This window comes from Phytophthora cinnamomi (genome assembly GCF_018691715.1).
Source record: "Phytophthora cinnamomi strain GKB4 chromosome Unknown Contig28, whole genome shotgun sequence".
NCBI classification, from domain to species: Eukaryota; Oomycota; class Peronosporomycetes; order Peronosporales; family Peronosporaceae; genus Phytophthora; species Phytophthora cinnamomi.
In genome coordinates, this window is record NW_027150961.1 from 492,765 (window position 1) to 518,220 (window position 25,456).

The 25,456-nt window shown below is 56.4% G+C and overlaps 6 protein-coding genes across 6 annotated transcripts; 3 read left to right on the plus strand and 3 right to left on the minus strand.

Moving 5' to 3' along the window:
- Nucleotides 1–1,714: 1,714 nt before the first annotated feature.
- Nucleotides 1,715–8,653, plus strand: IUM83_14531 (inactive serine/threonine-protein kinase lvsG; the record flags this gene model as incomplete). Its single annotated transcript, XM_067939285.1, has 4 exons — nucleotides 1,715–2,071; nucleotides 2,190–3,441; nucleotides 5,809–6,302; nucleotides 6,371–8,653. The coding sequence occupies 4 exons, from the start codon at nucleotides 1,715–1,717 to the stop codon at nucleotides 8,651–8,653; spliced, it is 4,386 nt and encodes a 1,461-aa protein (XP_067793536.1).
- A 5,074-nt stretch (nucleotides 8,654–13,727) lies between these two features.
- Nucleotides 13,728–14,003, minus strand: IUM83_14532 (transmembrane protein 65-like; the record flags this gene model as incomplete). The annotated part of the gene is made up of 1 exon (XM_067939286.1): nucleotides 13,728–14,003. One exon carries the CDS (start codon nucleotides 14,001–14,003, stop codon nucleotides 13,728–13,730), a length of 276 nt encoding a protein of 91 aa, XP_067793535.1.
- Nucleotides 14,004–14,791: 788 nt separating this feature from the next.
- IUM83_14533 (Transmembrane protein 65) lies at nucleotides 14,792–15,703 on the minus strand (the record flags this gene model as incomplete). Its single annotated transcript, XM_067939287.1, has 1 exon — nucleotides 14,792–15,703. The coding sequence occupies one exon, from the start codon at nucleotides 15,701–15,703 to the stop codon at nucleotides 14,792–14,794; it is 912 nt and encodes a 303-aa protein (XP_067793534.1).
- Nucleotides 15,704–16,443: 740 nt separating this feature from the next.
- Nucleotides 16,444–16,937, plus strand: IUM83_14534 (uncharacterized protein; the record flags this gene model as incomplete). Its single annotated transcript, XM_067939288.1, has 2 exons — nucleotides 16,444–16,454; nucleotides 16,523–16,937. The coding sequence occupies 2 exons, from the start codon at nucleotides 16,444–16,446 to the stop codon at nucleotides 16,935–16,937; spliced, it is 426 nt and encodes a 141-aa protein (XP_067793541.1).
- A 114-nt stretch (nucleotides 16,938–17,051) lies between these two features.
- IUM83_14535 (Guanylyl cyclase inhibitory protein) lies at nucleotides 17,052–23,570 on the minus strand (the record flags this gene model as incomplete). The annotated part of the gene is made up of 3 exons (XM_067939289.1): nucleotides 17,052–19,378; nucleotides 19,754–20,326; nucleotides 21,596–23,570. The coding sequence occupies 3 exons, from the start codon at nucleotides 23,568–23,570 to the stop codon at nucleotides 17,052–17,054; spliced, it is 4,875 nt and encodes a 1,624-aa protein (XP_067793540.1).
- Nucleotides 23,571–23,983: 413 nt separating this feature from the next.
- On the plus strand, nucleotides 23,984–25,041 carry IUM83_14536 (Teneurin-1; the record flags this gene model as incomplete). The annotated part of the gene is made up of 4 exons (XM_067939290.1): nucleotides 23,984–24,212; nucleotides 24,281–24,433; nucleotides 24,513–24,746; nucleotides 24,827–25,041. The coding sequence occupies 4 exons, from the start codon at nucleotides 23,984–23,986 to the stop codon at nucleotides 25,039–25,041; spliced, it is 831 nt and encodes a 276-aa protein (XP_067793539.1).
- Nucleotides 25,042–25,456: the final 415 nt, after the last annotated feature.

Below are 25,456 nucleotides of genomic sequence, written 5' to 3' on the forward strand. Positions count from 1 at the left end.
AACGGGGGGGCTGCTGGGGGCTATTTTCTCCTGCGACGGCGCTAAAATGCCGCCTAATTCGCTTCGAGAGAGGGTGGGCGGGCCCTGGTGCACGCAACAGGGTGTGGCAACACACTCACACACCTGAGCGGGCGAAAGCGTAAATGGGGAAGGAAGAGCCCTAGCCTTTTGGGGTAGGGCCCACTAGAAAACGGAAACCAAGATTTCGGCCGCCGCGCGCAGAGACGGGCGGGCCCCGCCACACTGGCGTCCAGTATGCAAGCCGCGGTGTGCTAACGCTCTGGAGCGGCTTGGGCTTCGACGGCGCCTGAGCGCTCTCGAGCCACGCTGTTTGCGTGGCCGCTAGGTGCAAGGAAGCAGGTGCGTGTGGCTTGCGCTGAAGCGGAGAGATGCAGTCGCCGGGCTGAGCTGCACTGCACTGCGCTGCGCTGCGCTGCAATGCGCGGCGGCGGAGCGACTGGATCCAGTTCGGTGCGCCACGCTGACTCCTGCTGACTGGACGAACGCTGGAGCCAAAGCGGCCACGGTCGCAGCTAAGAGCTGGCTGCATAGATAGCCAAGCTTGTAAAAGAAAACTTATCTTGGCTTTCTGGTGTACGGCATTGACACGCCCGCAGAGCAGACCCGACTGCAGAACGATTGCTGCAGGGCAACGTTCTCGTGACAGAGAGCAGTGCGCGCTCATGACGAGTTTCTTCCGACGCCGCGCAACCGGGCCATCGCAGAGTTTTTCGCAGGACGAATTACAGACGATTTACGACGCGCTTTTAGGCTGACTGCTCGATTGTATGCGCGCGCTGACTATCCAGCGCCTAAAATTTAGCTGGGAAGTCAGCACCGGCTGCATAAACGTGCGGTCTCCGTCGATCTTCAATCGGCGCGCTCCGACGGCGCGGCGCTGGCAGCTCCGGCCCGGCCGTCGGCCGCCCACCAAGCGCGACCCAGATAGATACCGACCCATGCTATTGTCACCGGTGCCTTGCATGGGTCAATGCCGCGGCTGAGTCAGCGCACCCAGCTTATCCCGCGCGGCTGCGGCGTTTTTTTGGCGTTCGCTCCGCCCCCTGCCGTCTCGACCGGCAAACTCGGCGGGGCTGGGCTGGGCTCGACTCCGGCGTTTCGAGCCTGGAGCTCGTCCTGAGTTGTTCGACGGCCCGATTTGCTTGTTCAGCGCTGGTTCCGCGCAAACGGAGCGCTGGTTTGAAAAATCTGCTGGCCGCGGCGGCAGTCTCCGCTCGAAAGGAGTCATCGTCATTTCCGCCACGAGATACAATTCGTTGATCCCAGTTGCACACACCACTGCCCACCGAGTTGAGGGAGTTGATGCCCGGCATGGCAAGCAAATCCAGCGCGCAGATGGACAGTGCGGCACCGCATGGCACACCCGGACTCAATGGCATCCGCACGAGCGGCGCCTTGCAGGAACTGCAAGCACAGCGCGCGCCCCACCAGCAGCAGCACCAACAGCGAGAAGATCTGCTCCGTCCTACAGCCTCCATCTCCACAGCCTCGTTTTCCATCCGAATCAGGCTGGTCCTCCGTGGTCCTCGTCTACAACGCGAAGCTCCCGCTTGTCACACGTCGCATATATCCACTCTTACACCGTTTAACTGTGTACGAGCATTTCTATCTTACCGTCCTCCACCTTATCGTCCAATCAGAAGCCACTCGGCAACCCGACGAAGAGCTACGTAACTCGACGATCGAGCGGCCCATGATGGCATCGCCTCGCCGCGACGTGCGCGAGGCGCTGCGGGCGTCGCTGGGCTGGAACTTCTCCTTCGCGTCCTCGGAGCCGGCGGCCGCGCGCTACCTGGTGGCACACCCGAAGGATTGCGCGCGGCTGGCCGAGTGGCTCGTGTGCGAGCTGCCAACGCTGGCGCACAGCGACGTGCCCAAATCGGGCCCAAACGCGGCGGGAAGTGCCCAAAAACCAGTGGAAGGCGGCCGATCCGGCGACCTGGAGGCGCTTTTGGAGCGGGAACTAGGGTTCGGGGCCTCCGTTGAGCTCGTGGACTCGTCGGCGACCACGGAGGACCGGGGGCAACACGACGGTAGCGAGTTGCAACAGGTGCGAGACGGCAACATGCAATAATGGCAACATTTGCAATTGCAATTGGCGTAATGGTGCTAAAGTGGGGTTGGGGCTGATGGAAATGATGACGTATGCTCGAACGAACGTGTTGCAGCTGTCCACCCGCGAGGTGCTCAAGCGGCTGTATGAGGACATCCCGTCGTATCCCGATGAGGACGTGCTCAAAGTGACTCGCGGGCTGTTCGACGTGCAGGCCACACCTCGCAACCCGCACTTGCCGGCGTTGAGGGGGGTGTTAACCACAGCAGACCCAAATTCGCAACATGGGGCAACAACTTCAACTTCAACATGCGCTTTTGCGGTGTTCGAGTACCACGCGCAGTCGCTGCAGGACGTGCTCACGTACAACCGAGCAGTGCTGGAAGGTCGTCGTGATGTGGACGTGGACGCGGCGTGCGAGCCCCAGTCGCCCGAGGAGCAGCAGGACGCCCTGGGAGACCTGAAGAAACGGCTGGTGCTGTTCCAATTGCGCCGCGTGCTCGAGTTCCTGCACGAGCGCGGCCTGGCCTGCGACGGCTTCTCCCCGCGTGACCTTCACTTAACCGACACGTTGTGGTTGCACCTGTCGGCGTTGCCGCGCGTGCTCGACGCCTGTGCTAACGCGCGGCGTGGACCTGAAGCTGAAGTTGAGAGCGTGCAGCAGCAGGTGCAGGTGCCTCTGGATGTCGAGTCGCGCTCCTCGAGGTCGATCACCGAGAGGTGGAGCACTGGTGACATCAGCAACTTTGAGTATCTCATGACGTTGAACGCTGCCGCTGGACGCCGCATGGAGGACGGCGTGTTTCACCCGTTCTTGCCCTGGGTCACGGACTTCACGGCGGGCCCGCACGGCGGCTGGCGCGACCTGAGCAAAAGCAAGTTTAGGCTCAACAAAGGTGACGCACAACTCGATCGCACGTTCGCGAGCAGCGCTGTGCCGCATCATATCACCGAGAGTCTGTCGGAGATCACCTACTACATCTACTTGGCAAGGCGCACGCCGATGGCGTTGCTTCGTCGTGTTGTTCGCGGGGATTTCCAAGCGCGAGAGTACCCAGCTACAATGGCGCGAATGTTTGAGTGGACGCCGGATGAGTGCATCCCGGAGTTTTACACGGACCCAGCGGTGTTCAAGTCACTACATGGTGACGATATGGATGATTTGCAGGTCCCGTTCTGGGAAGATACAGAAGGCGGAAAGGACCAGGATGTCGCCTCAGTGTTTGTGCGATGTCACCGCGCGATGCTGGAAAGTGACGAAGTGTCGGCACAGCTACACAAATGGATCAATCTGAACTTCGGTGCTGCGTTGAGTGGTGACGCTGCTATCCGTGAGAAAAATGTTCCGCTGGTGGTGCACGCTGCTGGTAAGAGTCCTGGTTTCGTGCAGCTTTTCACTGTGGCACATCCTAGGCGAATTTATCGCCGTCAACAACAGCAGCAGGAACCCGAGCCGATCAAGCGGCCTGCAACGTATTCTGTTGGAACGGAGTCAGAAGCTCCGCGGGCAGCATTGCGGCCACAGGGCACCACAAAGGAAGTAAACGCGATGCTTTCAAGAGCGATGCAAGTTGTGACCGACGCGCAAAAGGATGGACTCGCGTTGTCTCCGTTAAACTTGGGTGGAGGTGGCGTTTTGGGTGGAATGGCAGCATTAGGAGCTGCAGCGAGGGGAGGCGCGGATATGGAGATATCGCGCTTCGGTCTCATGCATAGCCAGAGTGCTGGGGATGGCGGTACTAGCATACCTGGGGCTGGTGGCGTAAATGTAATGAGCATGACAGCGGCGTCCCCGAACGAAGCCACACGGAGTCAGGTCATCATGCGCAATCTAAAGCAACGCCGACGTGGAGCCAAGCCTCGAGCACGGTCCCAGGCAAATGTGGGTGGGGCTGATCCACTTGTGTCGCCTCCGGCATTCCTGTCCGCGGGAGGGCGTGATGCAGTGTCGCCTCCGGCGCCGTCGTCTGGATCTGGATCAAGCGGGTTGGGTGCATCGCGACTGGGAAACCTGTTCCACTCGGACTCTTCCAACCCAAGCAACACTAGCAACAACAACAGTATTGTCGGTGGTGCCAAGACTTCGAACGGAGCATTTCCTAGCGGCTCAGAAGTGTCCGCAAGCCCACCAAACTCGACGGGGCCATTTACTAATACGCACAGCACCAACAACCGAAGCTTTACAGGAAGTAATGGCCCTAACGACCTCCGCGTGCTTACCATCTCGACACCTCAGACCGGAAGTGGCAACGCCAATGGAGGGCTTGGTGCATCTGCTGGTGAACGAGGAGAAGGTACCCTGACATCGTATCACACACGTCATGCCTCTCTAGGAGGTGGTAGCCCCAATACTGGCTCGCATCTGCTGCGTGACTTGTGGCAACAATTGCGCCAGCCTGAAGACGATAGTTCGACCGGAAGTAACAGTGCGGGTGGTGGCCACAGCCACGGTCATGGCCATCGTCGGAGCGCTAGTACGGGACACGATCTCATGTTGACTCTTGGTGCGGCACCGGGCGATATGCAACTCTCGGATTTGGACGCCGTCAATGACACTGCTCCTGGTATTGATGCATGCGGAGCCCTGGATGACGTCGACCTAAAGCTGCTCCAGCTTGGCCTGCGAATTGTTCTACCAGAGGCTGAAAAAGAGCAAAGAGTAGAGCCCGAAGCCCATGCACCGACTATGCCTGAAGTGGAAATGTCGATGCTCAATGATCAACATGCATTTGGGGATGAAATGGTGGATCCTGTGTACCGCATCCCTCATGAGTTCCTAGAGTCTACGGGTACGGCCCAAGATCTTACGCCATTCGAGCTAGCACAAGCTGCTGATATTTTTTCGATGGGCTGTATTGCCGCCGAGCTGTACACACATACACCAGTGTTCTCACGGCGCTCTCTGGAGGACTATCTTGCTGCATACTTGCGCCAGCAGAAACAAGAAGCCACTGAGGGAACTAACAACGGTAATGGCGATGAAGATGGTTGGATTTCGGGTATTTTGGCTGCCCAATGCCACGCAAAACTTTCGCGGCAGCAGCTCCATTGGAACCACGCTGTGGCAGAACGCCTTGCAGGCTTACCACTTAATTTGAAACAAGGAATGCTGGACATGCTGCATCCAAACCCACGCGAGCGGCTGCTTCTCGCCTGCAGGATTGATGGACTTGAGCCTGTAGCTGTTCTAGGCAATTCGGTTCTGTCTTTGAAGAGTAAGTCGTGTGTTCCGTCGACCAGACCCTTGGATACATTCCACGCAGCACCCTCTGCATTGTTCCCGAAAGACCTGGGGGTCGTCTACAAATTCTTGACAAAGCTTCACAGCGCTCCAGAGCGAGACTGGCATGCTAGATTTACTGCAGCAAGACAATTACTGGCGTCAGTATCCGGTTTATCCGAGATCTTGTTCCGTGTTGCGATGCCTGAGCTTTTGCGGTTCTTTCGAGCAAGATCACACACGGAGACCATCCGCGCCGAGCGAGTGGCGGCGGCTGTCGTTTTCCTGCTACCCGAGATGGCGCGACAGCTTGGCCGGGAACGGGCTCGTGTTGAGCTGCTGCCTGATGTGGTGCGTGTCTACGAAAGCAGCGAATTGGGGCGCTCGCCGCTCTTGAGATGCTGTCTAGGAGCACCAAGTGTGTTACTCTCCCTTCTTCGCGCATTTGGAGCAACTGCAGTACTCGACAGCTTTGTTCCGGTGGTATTGGAGTGGTTGGTTCCTCCTGCGACAGACTCCGACGCGGAGCTGAGATCATCACTAACGCCGTTGTCTGTTCGTTCTCCACCGTTACCCCCGTTTGCCGGTGAGTCTGCGGCGCTTGCTGCTGTGACCTTCGGTGAGTTATCATGCTCAGCGATGTTGGGTCCATCGCTTACGGCGAAATACTTGCTGCCGTCACTACTGCACCAGCTTGGGCGCGTTAAAAGTCGCTGGACGCACCTCGCAGATTCCAAGACACTGCGGCGCACCGACAAAAAAGTTAGTTTGGCTCCTGTCATCATCGAGAATGGCGATCTTCCCGGAACGTCTGAGTTCCACCTTACCTTCCTGTCTAAGGCCAAGCTGTACGAGTCGCATCACGTGGCGGACGCTATTCTGCAAGTGTGTCGTGAGTTGGGCGAGTTCCCCGTGGCGACATTGCTCCTCCCGCGACTATTTGACGTGCTTCCACGTCTTGTATCTCTATCCGAGAAAATCGGGTCTGTTCGCATCGAAGGCGTTCCGGTACGTGCCTCGCCTTTGTTTCTCAATGCGTTGATGTTGCAGAGTTAACCGTCACAATTTTGGTACAGGAGGAACTTGGGCGCGAAATCTACGTTCTGCTTCGCATTTTGCGGCATGTAGTGCGAACGCTGAATGACACAGCATCTCTGCAAGACCTGCTCTCTCGCCGCGCGCGTAGCAATCTGATGGAATTACTAGCACAGGCAGCTCCACCTTTTTTGCACCCTCGTATGGCAACTGCGGTGATTGCAGCCGCCACTGCAGGTATTGAGTCGACTTCATCAATTCGCGCGACATCTACCGGTACTACTACGATCTCGACGAAGAAAAAGGTGCTGCGTAGCCTGAATTTCATGAAGGACGCGGACCACCGCAATTTACGCGCTTTCACGGTTGTTGGTCTCTCGCGCACGATCGTGGCAGTGTGCCAGAAGCTCGGTGCAGAAGCTACTGTGTCGGATGCTAGCGTTGTGAGCGGCATCAACCGGTTCCTGAAGCGCTGCAGTGATGTGTATGCTGAGCTCGAGGTATCCAACTTTCAATGGGATCTAGCGAGTGAACTGGTGAGCGAGTTGTGTGTGCCACTACGAACATTGCTAGGGAAGGAACTGTTCAACCGCCACTTTCCTATCGTTGCCGGTAGCTCGGTTCTTCAGCTACTGCTGCTACCGCTGAGCAGTAGTGCTGGTGTCGATCCCAACCGAGGTGGGGGTTTCGACAGCCAGGCGCTCAGAAGTGACAAGCGGAACTTAAGCTCGTTGGACAACCGTCTGGCGCAGTCACAAATTCACATACGCAAACGAACGCCACTGGTAGAGGAAGCAGAAGGAGCAGGTGACGAAGAAGACGACGACGATGCAGATGACGAAAATGGCGATACTGATAACGCATCGGTGACATCAACACCAGAGCTCGAGGATCCCGCGACATACCCACCCGAGCTGCTGCGCTTTGCTTACCACGCTGTTCGTGTGCACTCCGTTCGCGCAACTAGTTTCCTTCGCGTGCCGACAACACTGCTCATTGGTTCTGGCAAGAAAGCGGCGCAGTGGGAGGCTGCACTCAGCAAGGAGTTGCTGATCTTGCATGAAACCCGTCGTCAGCGCAAGGTAGTAAGCGCAGCGCTTTCTCCAGAGCGTGCTGGTGCTGACGCCATTTGGCTTCGACCACGTATCCGCCAGCCTTTCGAGCCTCGACACGATGAAGGAGCCCCGGGCGGCGGATACGAAGGCGGTGGTGGCGGTGGTGGTGGGATGCTCGGAAGTTCTTGGGCTCTTAGCGCCGAAATCCGACAGTCCATTAAGGCCCATTCCAGCTCTATCCGCTGTGTAAGTGTGGATGCCGACGAAGAATTGCTCCTGACTGGGAGTCGTCATGGCTCGTGTCGGGTATGGCGTCTTGCAGGTCACCCAGTCCAAGCTCGGGCGGCAGCTCCGACAAGTGCGTCCGACAACCGTCCGATCCTGTCGGTGGCTCGCACCGGTCGAGCTGGCGCTCGAGTCAAAACAGGCGCACTTGGTGCTGGCGACGCTGATGGAATGGCAGTGGCGGCCTCAGCGTCAGGTGTAATGCTGTGGGATCTGCGAACGAGCCAGGAGCGGATGCGTCTGCCGTTTTCCGCGATGAACGAGCCTGTCGTGTCGATGGCTACCGGAACTTATGCTGTAGACGTGGCTGTGGCGACTGGGCGGCGCGTCGTCTGTGTGGACTCCCGTACCGGTCCGCGTGTTGTAGCCGAGTGGTATGCCGATGCTGCTGGAATCGGCTCCAGTTCATCGTCAGCAGGGTCGAGCTTGGCAGCCGTGGCCTCGTTCGTGGACGGTACCGGGTATCTTGCAGTGGGGACTGCAAGCGGTCGTGTGGTTCTATTGGACGCGCGGACTGGTCGTCAGGCAGCGCGATGGCAAGCTTTGGAAGTCGGCTCCCGTATCGTTCACCTGGTCCAGATTTCTTCAACGCAGTTGTTGGTGGTGGGCGCAGACAAGGAGGCGCGCGTGTGGCGCGTGATGCTACGTAGTCACGGACACCCGCAGCTCAGGATGACCATTACCGGCGTGCCCGAGGGCATTTGCGCCTCGCAGGTCTCAGTCCACTCTGCCACGGACACGGGCGTGTTCTACGTCGCCAACGGCGCTCGCTTACACTGCGTGCAGCTTCCGACGGAGCCGCGAGCCGTAGTGTCGGTGCAGCCTGCCGTGAATGTTCGGATGGAGTCTTGGCAGCTGACGGAGCCCGGAGGACCCAGCAAGAACAACAAGAGCCGTGTTACATCCCACGGCATCGCAGTGCTGCCGCTTCGCCAACTTCTGCTGCTGGGCACGGAGGATGGCTGCTTGAAGTGCGTCGTCTAGCAGAAGGGAGATGGAGAGTCTCGATTAAAACTGTATGTATTTCCGCTTTCACTAATTTTGCCACCCCATCAGGACTTCTTAGTCGGACTTTGATTATGGTGCTAAAGTCAGATTATGAAACTGCAAAACGGATGTCGGGCCGAATAACTTTAGCCCTCGGAACTACTTTAGATAACAAGATGCAAGAGCTCCTATCTGGAGCATTAGAAGGCACGATGCCTAGTACGGTTCGTTGCTGCTTGATGATAAAGAAAGGTGAAGCACTGAGTAGATGCCGTGACAAGGGACAAGTGGCTCGGTTTGATTTCACAGTCGGTGACGAGCTTGATGTTTTGCGGGCGAAGGTAGTGACCAAGTTCGAGTCAGCTGTACGGAAGCCGCTTGACTCAACTACGACAGTGTATTCGAAACCAAGCAACAATGCCTCCCAAAAGTTATACCAGCCTATTGCAAGCTCCAATCAAGAGCAAACAACTATAAGACGTGCATCACAGCCACGCATTTAGAAGCCGATACCCCGTGTTGCTGAATTTCTGCGTGAGAGGCGAGTGTCGGCTGGGCCTGCTACGATACTCTACATGGCTACAACTCAATCTAGGCAACCACAGGGTGCTCCACTGGAGGTGCCGACAACAACTACGCTTCGACAGCTTCAGTATATTGGCAGCAACGCATTGTCGATGAGGATGCGGCAGCTGCAGTCGAGATACATAGCAATGCGTATCCGCTTATTGTCATTGGCGCTGTTCAGACAACGCTTGGAACCTGACAAAAATTAGTGACATTTTGCCAGGTTCCAGGGAAAACGTGTTCAGCGTCATCACATTTCGCCCTGTAACCTGAGAAAAGGCCACTAAAAACACCAGGAATAACCCCGCTTCAGTGCCCTTTTCCCAGGGGCCTCAAAAGGTCCTGGATTCTAGGACTTATAGTCTACCCTCACACCCAAGGTTCACAAACTCGCCGAATTACCCCCTCCCTCACAGAAGCGATAAACGCAAGCAGCGGGACGCTTCATGAGAGCGGCTCGCCGACGGAACCGCCCAACCCCGCCCCCGCCATTCCCAAGCGCAAGTGGTCTGAGCAGCGAGTCAAGTGGCATCTGTATAACCTTACCGTAGAGACCAACGCCGTCTCAGTGGTGCTTGCTTCTTGCATAACGAGTCCTCTTCTGTGAAGAAAGCCTACCCTCCCTCCCTGTCAGAATCAATGTTCGAAATGATTGTGCGCTTGTGTAGCTGAACACGCGGCAAATCCTGGAACCTGGGCCTTTTTCTCAGGTTCCAGATCTCAGTTTTGTCTGAACGGGGCCATTGTAAGCGAGAAAACTCTGAATGGCCGGGTGATGCGCGGCATTCGGGCTTTCTCGGACTGCTAACTTGCCTCTAATCTGAGTTTTAACATTAGCACAGGGCATAGCAAATCCCATCCTGTACCCTAGTGACACCAGTAGGTTAGTCTCGTGGTTTAGCCAAAATGTGTGAAAGACACAATACCCAATATTGAACCCATTCATTATATTGTGAAAACCGGTGATTTTGTCACTCCTTATAGCTCTGTAAATCAGGGCTGTGAGCAAAAACGATACATGGTAATTTGTACTGAATAGGAAGTTAATGTGGGTGCTAATCTGAGTAAGTCGGCTTAAATAGGAGTTGGGAACTGGGCTCTAAAGCCATCTTGTCAGAACAGAGTGGTGTGGGAGAGAGACAGCGGAGACACGATGTATGCCGCAGAATTTCGTCGCCACGTTGTGTCGCCTGCCTGATTTTCCCTGACAGCAAATGAGAATAGCTCCAAGCAGACCGGCCTTGTGTCCTTGCGATGCCGCTGGAAGTTGGATCGGACCGTGGCCACAACGGCAGTCCAATTTGACTCAGTTAAAGCCACCCAGCCCTGCTGAGTGGCAACTTGACTTGGCTTAGCGTAGAGATTAGTATCAGGGCGCAACGTTCTAATATCGAAAGCAGCTAGCGCGTCTACGATGCGCTCTTCCGCTCTCGCGTAGAGGTCATCAAAGCTGCCCTCTGGGTCAAAACGAAACTCAGCGTCCTCGACACGGACGCTGGTTCTGCTCGTCCTGTTGATTCCTCCTATTTTGACTGATATCTTGGCTAGTGTTTGCATAGCCGCTTGCTCGGTGGATTTATTGTGCGGACTTCCTCGGAATGCCGAGGTTGGAGCTGACATTTCAGCCTATTTAGAGACCAAATCGATTCCGACTCTAAAATAACTTCGACGCGATGCTGCATAAGACCAATTATAATTAGGGGTACCCAATTCTAAATAAGGGATGGATCGAAATAAATAAGGGTTCCCGTCTCTAAATAAGGCACTAAATCAGCCGATTTACTATCCGATTAGACATTCTGAGTGCTTTTCACAATATAATAAGCTATACAAATGGGTGAATAACGGAGACCTAGTCGCCATATGTGATAGCAAACTAGGCTTGGATGTTGTCACTTCCGCCGTTATCACAGACACAGAAAGTTGGAACTGACTCGTGCGTGTCAAAGAAGACCGCGTCAATTCGAGTGGAGGCGCGCTTAGCTGTGCCCCGGTCATGGTGAATCCCCAGGACGCGCTCGTTCTGTTGCAAAGCTGGGCTGCAGCGACGACGGACAACTGGTTCAAGGAGGTGCAGCAGGAGCTGGCACGACAGAAGCGAATACAGACGTCGATCCGATTCCGAGCGCGCAAGAAACAGGAACTAGCTCAATTGCGGCAAGACCGCGATCGATTGGAGGCCGAGGTCAAGCGGCGTCTGGAGGCAATAGAAATCGTAGTGAGAAGGGACAAGCCATCGTGGACAATTCAAGACGAAATAATCAGCGCAATCTGCAGACTCGCGCTCGAGAGCGACAGCTTCAGGACGCAGAATCTCAAATTGCAACAGAAACTTCGGCTGTTCGAGCGCTTTGTATCGATTATGGGTGGAGATCTCGACACCATTCTCCCCATTCCCTCCCCAGACTGCAGCGCGTTGAATGTTCGAGACGCGAGCAAAACCTCGCCATGGGTTGCACATGCTCTTCGTAACGAGCCAGGGTGGTGCGTGTATTTTCCTCGCCATGAGCCGTCGTTCTACTTCCACCCGTTCTCTCGGGCAGAGTTCGACTCCAGCTTGAAAGTCTGCGACACAATGTTGGCTGTTAACTTGCCGTCCTCTTCAATCCAAGGTACTTTGTTCGGGTGGACTGTGCGCCACGCGCAGCTACTACGTCAAGAAGACAACTCGTTATTAGCCCACGCAAGGTTCACGACGCGTGTATGCTGCTCGCTCGATGACGCGGACGCAATCATAACCTCAGGAGCGATAAATGCAGTGTGTGTGCTCATCATCCCTTCAGACGGAAAACGCACACAGCGAGATCTAGTCAGCATGCAAGTGCTGCAGGAGTTTGACAGAGACAGCTACGTCATGGTTTGCAACATTCCTGGACAAGTACACACGCGATTCTTTCAAGTTGCGCGACGACAACCCGTAATAGACTCAAATGGAAGGCGTTCGATCACGTACTCACTAGTCGTTGCCGACTCAGAGACCAACCAACGGAATCGTGCAGCTGAGGCACCACAACCGGATGTCCAGTGGGTCAACAATAACGAGGCTGGTGTGTGCATGAAGGTCGAGGAAGTGAATGAAACGACAATCGACGTCAGCAACAATCACTGGGCAGGATGCTCGAGTCAAGAACATGCCAAGCACTATTATCTCTTGTGGGGAGAGTATGCGTGCCAGAGGTTATAATTCGTATCACCACCGATTCGTAGCACCACCGAACCAACTTGATACCGACTAAAAATGACGGATATATCCGGCTACAGTGATGATGATAACGAGACTGATACCTGGAGTTACGACGCAACGCAACCTCGTATAAATCTGTTTTTAACGATCTACTTCGTAGTAGTCCGTTGCCTTGTTACTTGCTGCGATTTATGATAACCCAAAGTCTATGAGGTTGAAGATTAATTTGTCGCCTTGCAAGCTGCACAAGTATTTTTTTTTTCAACTCGAAAATCTTGAATGAAAGCTACATGCATCATGTGTATACAGTATGCACTTCATATATTCTTCTATTCTCCATAGAATTCCAGAGATACTATCTTCTGACACCAGCCAAACGTGGTGAAACACTGTGCCCATCTCAGATACAGATTTTTGCGTGTAGATCGTCCTCGCAGACGGCCCAGAGGCCGTATACGATATCGACCGTAGTTTTGGTTACTTCCGAAACAGGATCGACTGACCCCCTTCGGTAACCCAATGGACGCTCTCGCCCAGCTCTTCTACAGCGCGACTTCGAGCGTTGGTAAGCGAATCCGCTGTAACGGCAACAAACTTCAGCGAACCCTTTCGCGTTGCAACTTTTTCCCGTCATCTCGCGTTTTGTAAGCTGGGAAGGCGTGTGAGCTTGGTCTGGGATATTGCAAACCATCACGTCGGAGTTACTGTCGATTTTTGGAGTATTTGGGTACTTGCGTCGCGGCGCTGATTGTTACTCCACTTACGCTTCCAGCCTCTGCTTCGCCCATGCTTCAGTTGTCAGCGCGGACCACTCGCGAAGTATTGAGGGCCCGTTGTTGTGTTCGCAGGAAGACATTACGTGGAAGTGATGTGGTGTTGGAAGGACAAAATGCCATGACCGCGTTCACCCACTCGTCATCGTTGGGTAGATTCCGTTTGCTACCAGTGGTCCAGCGTTGTGCCAGCCAGTGTTAGCACAAAATGCGAGATACGTTAGGGTACAGTGAGCTGGCCAACATCATTGAGAGACCTAGTATTATTAAATACACATGTTAAAAAGAGTGTGAGTTAACCGTAACGACGACCAACTACAAGTACATGTAAGAGATGAATTGAACGCCTCGACACCAAAGGTAGAACCAAAATAAGTGTTTTCATTTCGCTCTAACCCTCTCCGTCCGCACACAGGGGCTTCGAGAGAGAGCTGTAAATGTAAAAGTACAGCACTGAAAGGCTCAGCTTTGATCCCGCGTCGTCGGGTCGGCTACACCAAGGAGGGGATTTGATGCACCACGAGTCGGCGGCCAGTATGTCCGAGACTTAGTTGTTCAGACCCTTGGCCTCGTTGATGACGTTCTTGTGGATGGTGGCGATTTTGCGGCGGTGCGACTGCCACTCGGCGCCCACGTCCTCCTTGTAGCGGAACATGTCCTGGCGGTTCTGCTTGCTCCAGTTCACGTCCGGGTGGCCGGCCAGGTAGCGCACGCACTGGGCCGTGCACAGCGCGGAGGCGGCCACGCAGGTCACCAGCACGGGCCACGTGCCCTTGTCACCGAGCCATCTCTTGGTAGCGCTCTGAGCAACACGGCCAGCCATTGTCTTGAGCGGGGCGGAAGGTCTTGAGGAGAAGAGCTTGGTGGGGCTTGCGACGCAAAATGAAGAATGAATCGAGCGAGTGCACAACGCAGCGGAGACTGAGGTGGCAGGTTCGCCAAACCTGCTGACGTCAGCGTTTTCAGATGCGATTACCTCTATCTTCCGATCTTCAGTATCGCAAAATTCCAGTCAAATCGTCCTGGCAGACCGCATGAGTCTGCGAGAACGAGTGCGCGGACATGAGTGGCTGGAGGCCTCCTCCCCCCAGCTATGTGCGACGCGCTGTCGTCCTCAGAATTCGGGCCGGTCCCTTGAAACGCAAGGGCCTGTATTGAGGCCGGCCGGAGCCAACGTGGGGTCCAAAACGCGACAGCATGCGTTCGAGTCCGTAGTGTTAAAATAGCGAACTCGAGCGTCGGCGGTGATATGGCGCGGATCACTTGACGCGTCTACAGCTTCAGCTTTGCGTGTCATGCGCGTGGGACGCGGCGCAACGGACATAACGGTCGAAATGACTTGGTTTTTGTAAGGCGATGGCGTTTAACACTTAGCGGGAATATGCGGCAAAGACACGAGCCTCGTGTAAATCAATAGGCAGTGGCGGTCCATACAAACTTCAAGAGTAACGAGTTGCCATGACACGGATATGGGAGGCAGGCAGCGCGTATCTCTAGCGTTTAACGGACACGCGATGACGATCGTCGCGGAAGGGACGCGTTCAGGGGCTATATACATGACTACGAAGGTGGCTGTGGATTTGTCTATCTGGCAATTGAGGTTTCTGAAGTTTACTTGGCTGTCGCGGTCTCTACAGCTTCAGTATCAGGTTTCTTCCTCTTGACGGGCTCACCGGTCTGTTCCTCCTCGTACGCGTCGTGGTTCATGAAGAGCAGCGGGATCATGCCAATCAAACAGCCGATGGTGATGCCGCCCGCGGATGCGAAGAAATTGCACCAGTGCGTGATGGACATGTTGGCCTGCGCCTTGGAGAGCATCGGGTCGGGGATGCCCAGACGCCGGGCCACGGACTCCACGACGCCGCCCAGACTGAGCCCCACCACGTCGGCCACGGTGTTGCCCAACGCAGCGGCGCACAACATCGACATGGCGTAGGACGAGTGGAAGTGTGTCTCGATGGCATCGCCCGCCACCAACAGGATCAGGTTGTCTACGAGCCCAAAGCCCACGAACGGAATGGCCGAGCCGATCATCACAAGCTTGAGCTGACGGCGAGTTGGTGGCGCTAGCGCGCGGGACGATAGCGAGGCGGCGGGGTTGGTGCTCGCAACTGGACGAAGACGGAAGCGGGATGTGAGTAGCCCGCGCAACTGGTCGTGGCTCAACAGACCGTCCCGGTCCGTGTCGGCGGTCTTGAGCACTTTTTCGAGCTCGTTCGAGTAGTTACTCGCCACGCGGGTGATGACATTGTAGCGCTGCGCCTTCGAGAGCGATTGGAACCGCTCGACTAGTACGTCGACGGTGCTTTTCGGCTTCGGCTTACTGCGGGACACTTTAGGTGTTGGGCCTTTCGACTTGGCAGGCTGGTGCATCTGGGCGACGGTGGACGCGCCCCAGAGCATGGTGGTGGCCGAGCGGCGGGGTGGCGCTTTGGAGCGGCAGATGCCAGCGAACGCAGCATTCGTGCGCTTGCGGGTCTTGGGACCGGCGTATATATTTCGGAAGCGTCTGATGGTGCTCATATTGAAGCAGGAGAAGATGTGGCAGACGATTGATACAGGTCAGCTACCAGTGGGTTGGGAGTATGGAGCGACGCAACGCGAGGTCGAAAGTGGCGCCTGCGGTAGCGGCGATCGCCGCTACGCCGCGGCGACGGAACCCAGGAAGCATGCGCAAATATAGTCTGGCACCATAGACGAGGTCGGCGATAAGACCGCGAGTTCCTCACGCAGAAATAGCGGCGCAGCGTGGTTGTATGAATGCAAGCTAGCATCCAGCTTCAGGCTACGGTTTCGCACTTTCGTCGAGGATGTTTGGCTCAGTCTGCAGTGGTCTCTGTGTGTACGGAGCAGATTTGCTCGTGTCATGCCGTCCAGTTGTAGGAGCACAACTCCATGTCGCGCTGTTTTAGCAAAGCGACCTCGCCAACGGTCTCAAACTGAGCAATGTAGCTGCATACCTCGCACCTGAAAACTCACCTGATCGTTCCAACTACGGTTTGCATGCGAATTGTAACAACCCGAGGATGTAGGCTACCCATACAACTCGGATTCTCCAGCAGAGCGAATCGGCCTCGATCGGGGTTGAAGTGTTTATCATGTACAAATTTTCACCTCAATAGAAATGTATTACATCACATTATTTTACACAGTCTACTGGATAGAACAGGTATTCAGTGGTATTTTTTTTCGAATCTTTATATACTATATAAGAGGGTATACGATGTCGATCTGCTCCCACTCGTCTGACACTTTTGACGAGAATGCGAAACAGGTCATCGATCGCTCCTGCCCCTGCAGCTCCTTCTTCCCGCTAACCTCCTCTATGCCCCTCTCCGACAGCGCGTTATCCGGAGTGTTGGGGGCCGTCGCCGGCCTGCTGGGCAAACTGGGCGCGGACGGAGACTCGAGCGCGCTGCAGCTGCTGGAGGTGCAGTGCGCGGCCTCGGGTCTGTCCGAGTGGTGCTTCGCGCTGGCGGCCGCCGCGCGCCTGCTGTGCCTGGCGCTGATGCTGGGCGCCAACGCGCTCATGATCAACTTCTACATCCGCGGGCTGCACGAGACGGACACGCTCACGGCCACCGTCACCAGCTCCGCCGTGGGCTGCGTGCTGTCCGCAGCCGGCGGCTTCGTCTTCTTCCAGGAGCTGCTGCCCGCCCGGTGGTTCGTGGGGGCGGCCATCATCATGGTGGGGCTCGCCTTCCTGCTGCACGGAGACACGGCGGACGAGAAGGTCAAGAAGCACAAGGAGGAGTAAAGCAGTACCTTACCTTTTGTGCAAAAGTTTCATGTGTTTATTTTTCATAGATGGTTACGGTAAGTATGTTCTAGGTATCTACTACTTCTTACTGCTTACTACGGTACTACTTGCTCAGTCGCGCTCGTCGTCCGAGTCGTCGGTGATCCCGTTGCTGCCGCACACGTTGATGGCGGCGGGCCAGTGGTTGAGCTCCGCCAGCTCAAGCCACGGGTGCGACGGGTACCCGGCCTCGCCGAACCAGGCGCTGAACTCGCGCAGCGACACCTGCTTCTCCAGGTCGAGGTCGTCGGCGTTGACGTCGGCGTCTTCGTCTTCGAGCGTGGAATCGACGAACGACTGCAGGACGGCGTCGGCGCCCAGTTCGGCCGAGTATCGGGCCACCTCGGCGCTCAAGGAGCTGCTCATGCCGTAGAACGCCATCAAGAAGCACATGAGACTGGACTTGATCGTCTCCAGCGTCACCGTCGGGACGTCGGTTTCTCCTTCACCTTCACCCTCGCCCTTCAGCGTGTTCTCTCCGTCCTCGTTGGAGATAAGTGCTGCGCAGCACTTGAGCTTCTCCAGCAGCGAGCCTTCGCATACCACCAGCAGACCGCAGATCGCTGCGCCGATGTCGATGGGGTCTTCCGACTCGTCGTCGTCGTCGCCGTCGGTTGCAAGTTGCTCTCCTTCGTCGTCCGACGCAGGCTCGTGCACGAACACACCAAGCAAACGATGCAGCATCTCCGTCCCCTCGTCACTTAGGAATCCTGTCTGGCCGCTAGACCCACTTGACGGCGTAATGAGAGGCAAAGTTCCGCATACTTGTTGCAGCCCACGCATGAACATATTTCGCCGTGTCACCATGATACCGTTGCTGTTGGCAGTAGGGAAGTCGAGTGCCTCCAGAACAGCACCTTGCAACTCCCATGACGTGACGGTGTGGAGTTGCGTCTGCCGCAAGAACAGCTTGAGCGTTGAAATGTCTTCGTTGAAGAACTGTAATTCAGCAGCGTCCTTGGCAACAGCGAACACCATGACGGGTCCATCCGAGGACAAACTGATTGCCCCTGCTGACTCCCGAGGATCGGGCTTCGGGTCAGATCGATCACCAGGAAGTCCACGAACAAACGGTGTTGATACGATGTCGCTCTGCCGCACCTGCCGGCGGCGAGTCACCGGCTTCGTTGATCGTTGAATTGGCTGCATTGGCTCTACGGGCATAGGAGCAGCGGTAGACATAGGACCACGAGTTTGTGAGCCCATGACAGGTGCCATGCGCTTGCTCTGGTAAGTTGAAGCCGGGCCTGCTGTTGACATGGACTGCTCCTGGAAGTCTTGCTGCTGTTGCCACTTGCTCACATCCAGGAGCTCCACCCATGAGATAAGCTGGTAGCCGCCTGTGTTGTACCATTCGCCAAACTGCTCGAAGGTCACCCGGGCACGCGAGCGAGCGCTTCCGTATCCTGAAAGCGCAGTGGATGAAGCCGCATTGGTACCTCCATTAGCTGTTACGTCCGTCATGAGGTCACCCATAGCTTCTTCGATGAAGTCATCAGCCTCCACATAAATCTTCTCCAAACCGAGGCGGTACGTGCCGTCGCTGAGCGCCATAAGTGCCAGCAAGAACGACCGCAGATAAATGAACAATACCGAGTGTGGGAGAGCATTCACCTCGGCCACCGAGAGTGGAGGAGGCTGGCGATTCATGCCCCCACGCATACCCTGAGCTGTGGATCCCAGCCCACGGGTGCTAGGGAACCCAAATCCACCAGCCCCACTCATCGAGAATTGATTGCTTTGAGCGCCCGCGAGTCCAAAGCCAAAGCCGCCGGTTGCAATGCCTTGCGCCCCGAAGCCACCAAATCCAACAGCAGTGCTAGGAGGAGGCGGTGCATAGCTCGCTAGTGTCTTGTGTCGCTGCTGCCGCATTTTGGTGATGAAATCGAACGCTAACGAGAGCTTCTGGCTTTTGGATCCTCGGCCTAAAATGCTCAGACCACAAGCAAGCTCCAGGGCATTGACGCGGCCGCAACGCTTCCGGTCGAATACGTTGAAGAGTCGAGAAAGCAACTTGGACGACGTCTGTTGCGCTTTCTCGGACATTCCATCTTTTGATACCAAACTACGAACGCACTCGTAGAAGTTGGGGCGGGTGAGAACCAAGTACGCTCCTTCATCTTCTTCCACAGCGGCATATGAATACATCTGACCTCGGCGGCTCTGAGTCCCAACTGCTTTAGACATCTTCAGTGCCTCTTCGGCGGAGGGGGTCGCATACGCTAGCAGTGCGTCATACACTTTGCTTACACTCAACTCGCCTAGTTTTGTCGAACGCAGCATGAACAAATACGTCGAAATGTCGCTCTCGGTAAAGTGCAAGATACTGCCTTCTTCAAGCATGTCGAATGCATAGATCAACGGCTTCTCGCGCTTGCTAGCCTCGAAGGCCTCCTTTGCTGGCCACTTCGATAGGTCAAGCAATTCCAGCCACGGGCAATCTATATAGCCCCCTGCCGCATACCACGAAGCAAACTCCGCAAGGCTGATCGCATCTGGACGCTTGCAAGTAGCCTCACAGAAAAGTTTGGAGACAACAGCACCTGCTGCACGCTCTGCAATTGAGTTTGTACTCCAAGAACTGACTGAACTTGTGTCATTTGAGTTGCCTCTTGTAGCATTGTAGCTTGAGAAAGCGAACAACACTACCAGAACAGATTTCAGCATCTCAAATAGCCGCCGCCGAGAAACATGCCCATCTCCATGCGAAGCGAATAGCTTGAAAAGAACGCTAAGCTTGGCGCTTTTGGTTGTTCCACAAAATACACACATACCAGCGACCAACTGTAGCGTCTCCACTGATATTGTGTTCATGCCCACACCGTTGCCAAGTCTTCCGTTCTGGTCGTCATTGTCTTCCGCACTGTCATTGTCATTCGACTCATTACCTTGAAGGACACTCTCGCTTTCGAAAAGAGTGAATATCCGCAGCAAGTGGAACGACAAAAACTCCTGATCTTCGTTCGACAGTTCGTCGCGGGGAACGAGGTCGCGCATGGCTCGTAAATACCCTGGTTTAGTCAGGGAGCGATTGTGCGCGTGCTTCTTGAGCAGATGAACTAGCTCACCACACGTCATGCGGCTGAAGTTCATGCGTTCCGAGATAGTGTACACGATAGCGACGTCCTTCAAACGAATTCTGAGGGTCGTGTTGTCATAGCTTGTAAGTTTGAACTGCAAAGCCACAGACGAGAGGTCCTTCGCAGCAGCTGCTGAAGCCGTTGGAGATGTTATGAGGTTTGCAATACCGGTCACAGCATCCATGCCTGCTTCCACAGCGTATCGGTTCGCCGACCGGAAGGCAGTAGTGTCGAGTACCGTCATGTCGGACTCTGGATAGTTGGGTTCTAAGGATGCATGGACGCGGTTAGTGCTCTCGTTTGAAGACACCGTATCGTTGGATGACCCAGAACCCGTATCATCAGACCCCATTTGAGTTGCGTTCTCAAGCGCATGCTGCTGACGACTGTTGTAGCGAAGAATTGCATCGGCCACCGAACGGCTTACCTCTGGCCATTTCTTGGTGTCTAGTAACTCAATCCAAGCAATGATCGTGTAACCATGCTGTGAGTACCAGACGGCGAACTCTTCAAAGGACACTACACCACCCCGAATAAACGCACTTCCTGCACCAGCACCTGCAGCATTGGATGCTGCCCCGACGAGATGAAGGTTACTATCTCCCGGAAAAGATCCGCGGTGCTCGTAGCGCCCCTGACCTCGGTGATGGCGCGTGGAGCTCTTGAACGAAGCCATGTCCGCAGACAGGGGGATGTCTAAGCTGTGTCGTTGACTTCCTTCTTGCGCGGACATTACTGATTGTCTTGTGCTAAACGTCTTGTCGGTGTCTTTGAAGATGCAATCTGCTATCTCAATAGCGGTAGTATCCGCTACACTGGCGATTGCTTCAGCAGACAATTCTGATCCATTTCCTAAAGCCAGCAGCATTGTCAAGAAAGACCGCAGGTATTTCCACATTTCCCGGCGTGTAAGACAACCATCTCCATCAGCGTCGAACAATCGATAAGCAAACGCTAGCTTCTCGCTTTTTGAGCCCGCACAAAATATGGTAAACGCTGACACGAACTCAACCAGATCAATCTTCCCCGTTCCACCACGATTAAAAGCGAAAAACAGGCGACTTAGGGTGTCTGCCACCATTTTCGGATCCTTTCCACGCCCGACACTTCGGGGTGCGACCCGTATATTGCTGTTTGCACCAAACGCTGCTGCCACACTTGGAGCTACGTTAGCAGGCAGTAGTTTCCCCACGCACTTATCAAAAGTGCTCTTTTCGATACACGAGGACGATGGGTCTTCCATGAACGGCTCAAACACGTCGTATACGCGATACAGCTGAACTTGATTGAGTTTGATCACACGCTGGAGCTCAAAATACTGGATCAAATCGCCGTTGTCGAAACTCAAGGTTGTCAAAGGCAGTTCGGTAATTGCATCGTCGTCAGCGTCGAAAGGGAGGTCAAACTCGAGCACAATTTCATTTTTCAAACAGATCGCTGGCAGGGTAGCAGGAATACTGCTGTTGTATGACCGCACAGCTGTGGAGGATGATTCGATCGATGACGATGAAGGAGGAGGCGGATTGTGTCGCCTACCAGAGCCGCGTTCCGCGTCTTCATCCTCGTCGTCCTCCTCATCAATTACGTCAGCAAACGTGAAATATGGCTTCTTGACCCCTGGTACCCCGTCCGGAGGATCCACCGCGTCAATATCCACTTGAATGTTATTGGCCGTATAGTAATTGTTGCTTGCCACAATTGGGTCCACTGACCGTGTGTCGAGACCCTCCAAGTTGAAAGAAGGTGATACAAATACCCACTTGCGAAGATCTAGGAGCTCTAGCCAGCTCATGCCCTTGAAGCCCCCGCCATTATACCACAATCCAAAATCTTCAAAGGTATAAAGACCCAGGCGCATGTCGGAGTTTGCTCGAGCGCGGTCCCCATCGATTTCATCGTATTCCCCACTGTCTTCGCTTCCAACACCACTCTTCTCTTGCTTGGAATCACCATGACTGGCATCATCCCCGTCTTCGTCTTCGTCTTCCTCGCCATCGTCATCGGGAAGACCCTCCATTATAGCCTCTAGGATATCTTCTTCTCCTTTGTCAACCAGCTCTGCCAGTGAACCATATCGATGCAAGACGGCATCTGTGGGGGGAGATAGATGCAGTAGCGTGATCAGAACAGACCTCAAGAACCGCCACAGCTGCTGGCGATTCAAGTATCCTTTGCAATCTGCGTCAAAGTAATGGAAGGCAGAAGCGAGCTTGTCGCTTTTCGAGCCCCAGGACATGAGGCTGAATCCAGCGGCTATCTCGAACGCATCCACGGTAGGACACTTCTCGGGCAAGAACGCCCGGAAGATCGACAGCATGCTCTCGAGAAACGCATTGTTCTCCATCAAGTGGGGCTTGTCCGTCATGCTGAGCAGCTCCTCAATGGCCTCGAGGAACGTTTCTTCCTCCAGTAGACCGTCTCCAGTGTGTTGTACAAAAGTATCATACATGGCCTGCGGCGCCACGCGCGTGAACGCGGACTGCACCAGCAGGTCGTACATATCAATAGCCTGCTGCTCTCCGATGGTGAGCACGCCGCCGTCCACGCTGGAGAAGCGGAAGCTCAGTTCGGCCGTGGAGTCGTCGTCATCGTCGTCGTCATCATCATAGTCCGCGTCGTCGTCTCCTCCGTCACTGGTCGTCGGCGGCGGGTCCTCCGGCAGCCCCCACTTGGTGGGCGAGCTCTGCGGCGACCGCGGGGTCAGCTTCTTGGAGCCGGGCCACTTCTTCTGGTCCAGCAGCTTGATCCAGTACGCCGCCTTGCTGGCGCTGCTGTTGGCCTCGATCCAGGGCCAGACGTGCTGCTCGAACGACGCCGTGTCGTCCTTGCCCAGCGCGTTGGCCGCGAACATGCGCGCGACCGTCTCGTCCACGCACGTGGCCACGATGGAGGCCGTGGACTGCAGCTGGTCGGGCGTGGCCGTCTCCAGGTCGAAGACGGCCGACACGGAGAGCAGCAGGCAGCTCAGCGCCGCGCGCACGATGGAGAGCGTGGCGGGGCCGGCGCCGTCCACGCCGCAGCCGCGCAGGCTCAGGCGGATGGCCAGCTCCAGCTTGCGCCGCGCGTCGCCGGGCAGCAGCACGAGGCAGCCCGTGGCCAGCTGGTGCGCGTCCGTGCGGTTGGCGGCCTCGAAGGAGCGGAAGATGCGCTCCAGCGTGTCCTCCACGGGCTTGAACGTCTCGCCCGTGCGCAGCTCCGGCAGCGCGCGCACGAGCGCCACGAACTCGTCCCTGTCCAGGCGCTCGGCGGCCGCGCGCGAGTCCGCGGCGGCCGCCAGCGCGTCCAGGCCGCACGACGCCAGGCGAGACGCCACCAGCGCGTTGCGCACGAGCCACACGCGCTTGGACTGCAGCGCCAGCGCGCAGCTGGGCGTCACGAACGGCAGCTCCACGCGCGCGTCGGCGTCCGAGGGCGACGACGGCAGCGACGGCGTCTCCGCCGCGCTCATGTTGCTCTGCAGCGGGATCTCGATGGCGGGCGGCGGCAACGCGCGCCGCGGGCTCTCGGCCATGGCAGAGATTTCTACAATGGCGCCGGCACCGGCTGCGGCTAGAAGGAAGCTAGGAGACACGCTGCTTGGGCCTGCGCGGGCTTCTTCTTCTCTCTGCTGCGCTCGCCCCGCTCGTCTCCGGCTCGCTCTATCCCGCGCGCGGTTGTTTCCTTTGGCGGCGTAACGCACAGTGATCTTTTTTCGCGGCTGCCATTGGGCAACGTATTGAACCTGGGTTTAACGAGTTGAAGTGCGTTGAACAGAGGGAGAATGGTTGAGGAAGATTTAAGAGGCGGGAGTCTTGACGGGCGCTAAAGCCAGGGGAAACGTTGCCGCTGGCGTTGCCCGAACGGAGTGCGCTCCCCAAGAGGCGCGGACCTATAATTAGGGGAGTGTAGCCATCTGGCGCCGGATCAATCTGGATCCAGGGCGCAATGACCGTCCGGCGGCTCGCGGCGCTGGCGTGCTGCATCGGCGCCGCTGCCACCTGGCCGCTGCTGGCTCGGGGACAGCTGGGCGTGCCCACGGGGAACCTCTGCGCCGCGCTGAGCGACTGCAACGCGCACGGCCGCTGCGACGCGCTGACCAAGACCTGCGCGTGCTTCGAGGGCTACGGCGCCGACACGGACATCGCCAGCTACCGCTCGCCCGACTGCTCGCTGCGTGCGTTGCGCTGCGTGGAGCTGCTGCACTCGCTGTTGGCCCTCTCACTCAGCTGGTATTGATGGCAGGAACTTGTCCGGCGGGCCCGTCGTGGGGCGGGATCCCGACCAGCGCCACGACGTCCCATGCCAACGCGGAGTGCTCCGACGCCGGTGTCTGCGACCGCTCCTCGGGCACGTGCATGTGCTACTACGGATACGAGGGCTCGGCCTGCCAGCGCAGTACGGTGCTGCGGACAGCTGTTGCAGGCAGCGCGTCATCCCGTGTCCAACTGACGCTGTCGTTGTGGATTTCCGACAGGCAGTTGCCCCAATGGCTGCTCCGGCCACGGCCAGTGTCTCAGCATGCGAGACCTCGCGGCGCAGACCGGTGCATTCCCCTTGTCGCCAGCTACGACGTACGGCGGGGATGTGACCGCGACGACCTGGGACCAAGACCGCATCCAAGGCTGCCTCTGCGACTCGTACTGGCCCGTCGGGCTCGGCGCAGGGGAGTCGCAGCTCTCGCAGTGGTTTGGACCCGACTGCTCCAGAAGTACGCGAGCGAGCTGTGGATTCTTATCTTCTTGCCCTCCGTGCTAACAAACCCTGGCGCTTCCACTGTGCTCGTTGCAGTGCACTGCCCCTCTGGAGACGACCCGATGACAGCCGTGGACGAGACGGACTGCGGAGGCGTCGTCCCTGCAGGAGGCCTCGTCCCCGGAGCGACTGGCAACTTGTGCCACGTGGACTGCGCTAACCGCGGCATCTGCGACTTCTCCAGCGGCGAGTGCTCGTGCTTCTCCGGGTTCTACGGCTCCAACTGCGCCAGTCTGTCGCCGCTCGCTTAAAAGGCAACTTGGTGCTTGAAGTGGCTGGAGACCGGTTCAATAGGCGCTCAGCCAATCAGCGTCGCGCTATGTTAACCGTTGAACCGTAGCTTCCTGGCCAATCACCCAGCAGAAGAGATATACAGCATCGGTGTAGGTCGGTCATTGCGCAAGGATCGTCGTTGGGAAGAAGGAGAACGAGTCTGCTGAAGGCAGACTGGAGCTTGTTACGCGTCTGCATGTTATCACTCAGCCGCGGCTTGCTTGCTCAACCATACGGCCTTGTTGCTCGTTCGGTGGCAACTTGGTCTGGGCACGGCGAGCCTATAGCAAGAATGGGGGTCGAGGGATCCCTTCGGATTACCCGGTGAAGAAGGGGTTTTCACGATCCTCTCCATACTAAACACAAAATCAATTGCACATTCATGGAGATAGT